The 1,505-nt window shown below is 38.9% G+C and overlaps 1 protein-coding gene across 1 annotated transcript in view; it reads right to left on the bottom strand.

Moving 5' to 3' along the window:
* The window catches only part of LOC119588092, a gene marked incomplete in the record, with an annotated part of 5,943 nt that extends 4,989 nt beyond the window's left edge, over positions 1–954 (bottom strand). The window contains 1 exon segment of the mRNA XM_037936801.1: positions 561–954. Within this exon segment, the coding sequence (XP_037792729.1) occupies positions 561–757 (197 nt within the window).
* Between the last annotated feature and the right edge of the window lie 551 nt (positions 955–1,505).

Raw genomic sequence — 1,505 nt, 5'->3', positions numbered from 1 at the left:
GATTTTGCCCTTGCTTTGTGTGTCCGTGCCGTAAGATTAAAAGTAGATTAACAGATAATCTCATCAAACCTAAGCTATGATATGTTAAAAAGATAAATGAAATAACAGAATTAAAGGGATATATTTAAACAGTATATATGAAAAGTCTCTCACAGTGAACAAGATGTTGTAACAAACGTACAAGATCCCAATACCTTTCAGTAATAATAAAATGGCCCAAATGCAACTCATTTGGATGAAAAAAGCAACATGAGAAAACTAAAATATGAAAGTAAATTAACACTCCTACAAAATCCCAATACCTTTTTTAATACTAACTAAACAGCCCTCAGACAATAACAAAAAAATAAACAAATAAAACAAAACCATAAAAGATTAAGATGATAATAAAACAAAACCAAGAAACCCAACCACAGCTAACAATATAAAGAAAAAAAAAAGAAACCCAGCCTCACCTAACACAAAAACAAGAACCAAATAGTAATAATAAAAAATACTGAAAGCTGGAACAACGCAATATAACACACAATAACAAGACCGACCCGAAGGGAGCGACTCACCCGCCACGTGCTGTCGGCAGCGGAGGCAGCGGCCGGTGCCTCATGGACGCCATTTTCTCGTCCCTTTTGAACCTCTGCTGGAGATTCACCCGAAAATGCGGCTCCCGAGGCTGGAAGTCCTCGTGGAGGTAATGCTTATTGCTCTCCTCTTGCTTCCCTCGAAAAAACGACCAACTGCGACTCAGTTTAGCTGCCATGGCGGCGGGCTGCTGGGTTGAGGGAATTTGAAGAAGAAAGAGGGGTTGGATTTTAGGGAAGAAGGAGGGAAGATGATTCGGAAGGAGGTTCAAATGGGTTGGTGCTTTTAAAGCCTTTGACTCCGGCGGCGGTTCGGTCGAGGCCGATTTTGGTGGACCGAATTTTCAAACTGAGCGGCCATAACGGTTTTTGCCAGGGGGAGTGTTGCCGCTTAGGGGGGGGGAGGGGGTTGTTGGGGAGAGTTGGGTATTTCTCATTATTCGGGTATTTTTGGGAGGGGTGAGGTTTATTCTTAATCTTTATTGTCTTTTTTGATAGTTTATATTAGATGTTTTGTTAGATGTAGCTGTGTGTTTTAAAGGATTATATTATCGGAAGAGGAGAATATATGAAAATGTGTAGATACAGAGGAAGGATAAACATGGCAACTCAACGCATAGGGGCAGATCTTCAAGAGTTGTAGAATCGGGAATTTTGTTTCGATTAAAAAGATAATAAAACCTAATAGATTTGTAATCACCTTATCTTTCTTATATCCTAATTAGGATTCGACTTATTGTGCAAATACGTATCGAAACACCCGAAGTATCATAGTGATGAAATTAGTCTCCGAAAAATTACTAGGGGGAAAATGGCAACTCTGCGGCAAATAACAACAACATTCCATTTCAACAAATTTTAAACTATTATTACAAAATATCTCAACCATCCTTCCATTAAGATAAATATTAAAGACGACGGAGTCAA

This window comes from Penaeus monodon, chromosome 23 (genome assembly GCF_015228065.2).
Source record: "Penaeus monodon isolate SGIC_2016 chromosome 23, NSTDA_Pmon_1, whole genome shotgun sequence".
Classification (NCBI taxonomy): Eukaryota; Metazoa; Arthropoda; class Malacostraca; order Decapoda; family Penaeidae; genus Penaeus; species Penaeus monodon.
The sequence above is the reverse complement of the archived record's forward strand: the minus strand, read 5'-3'. Positions and strand labels throughout refer to the sequence as shown.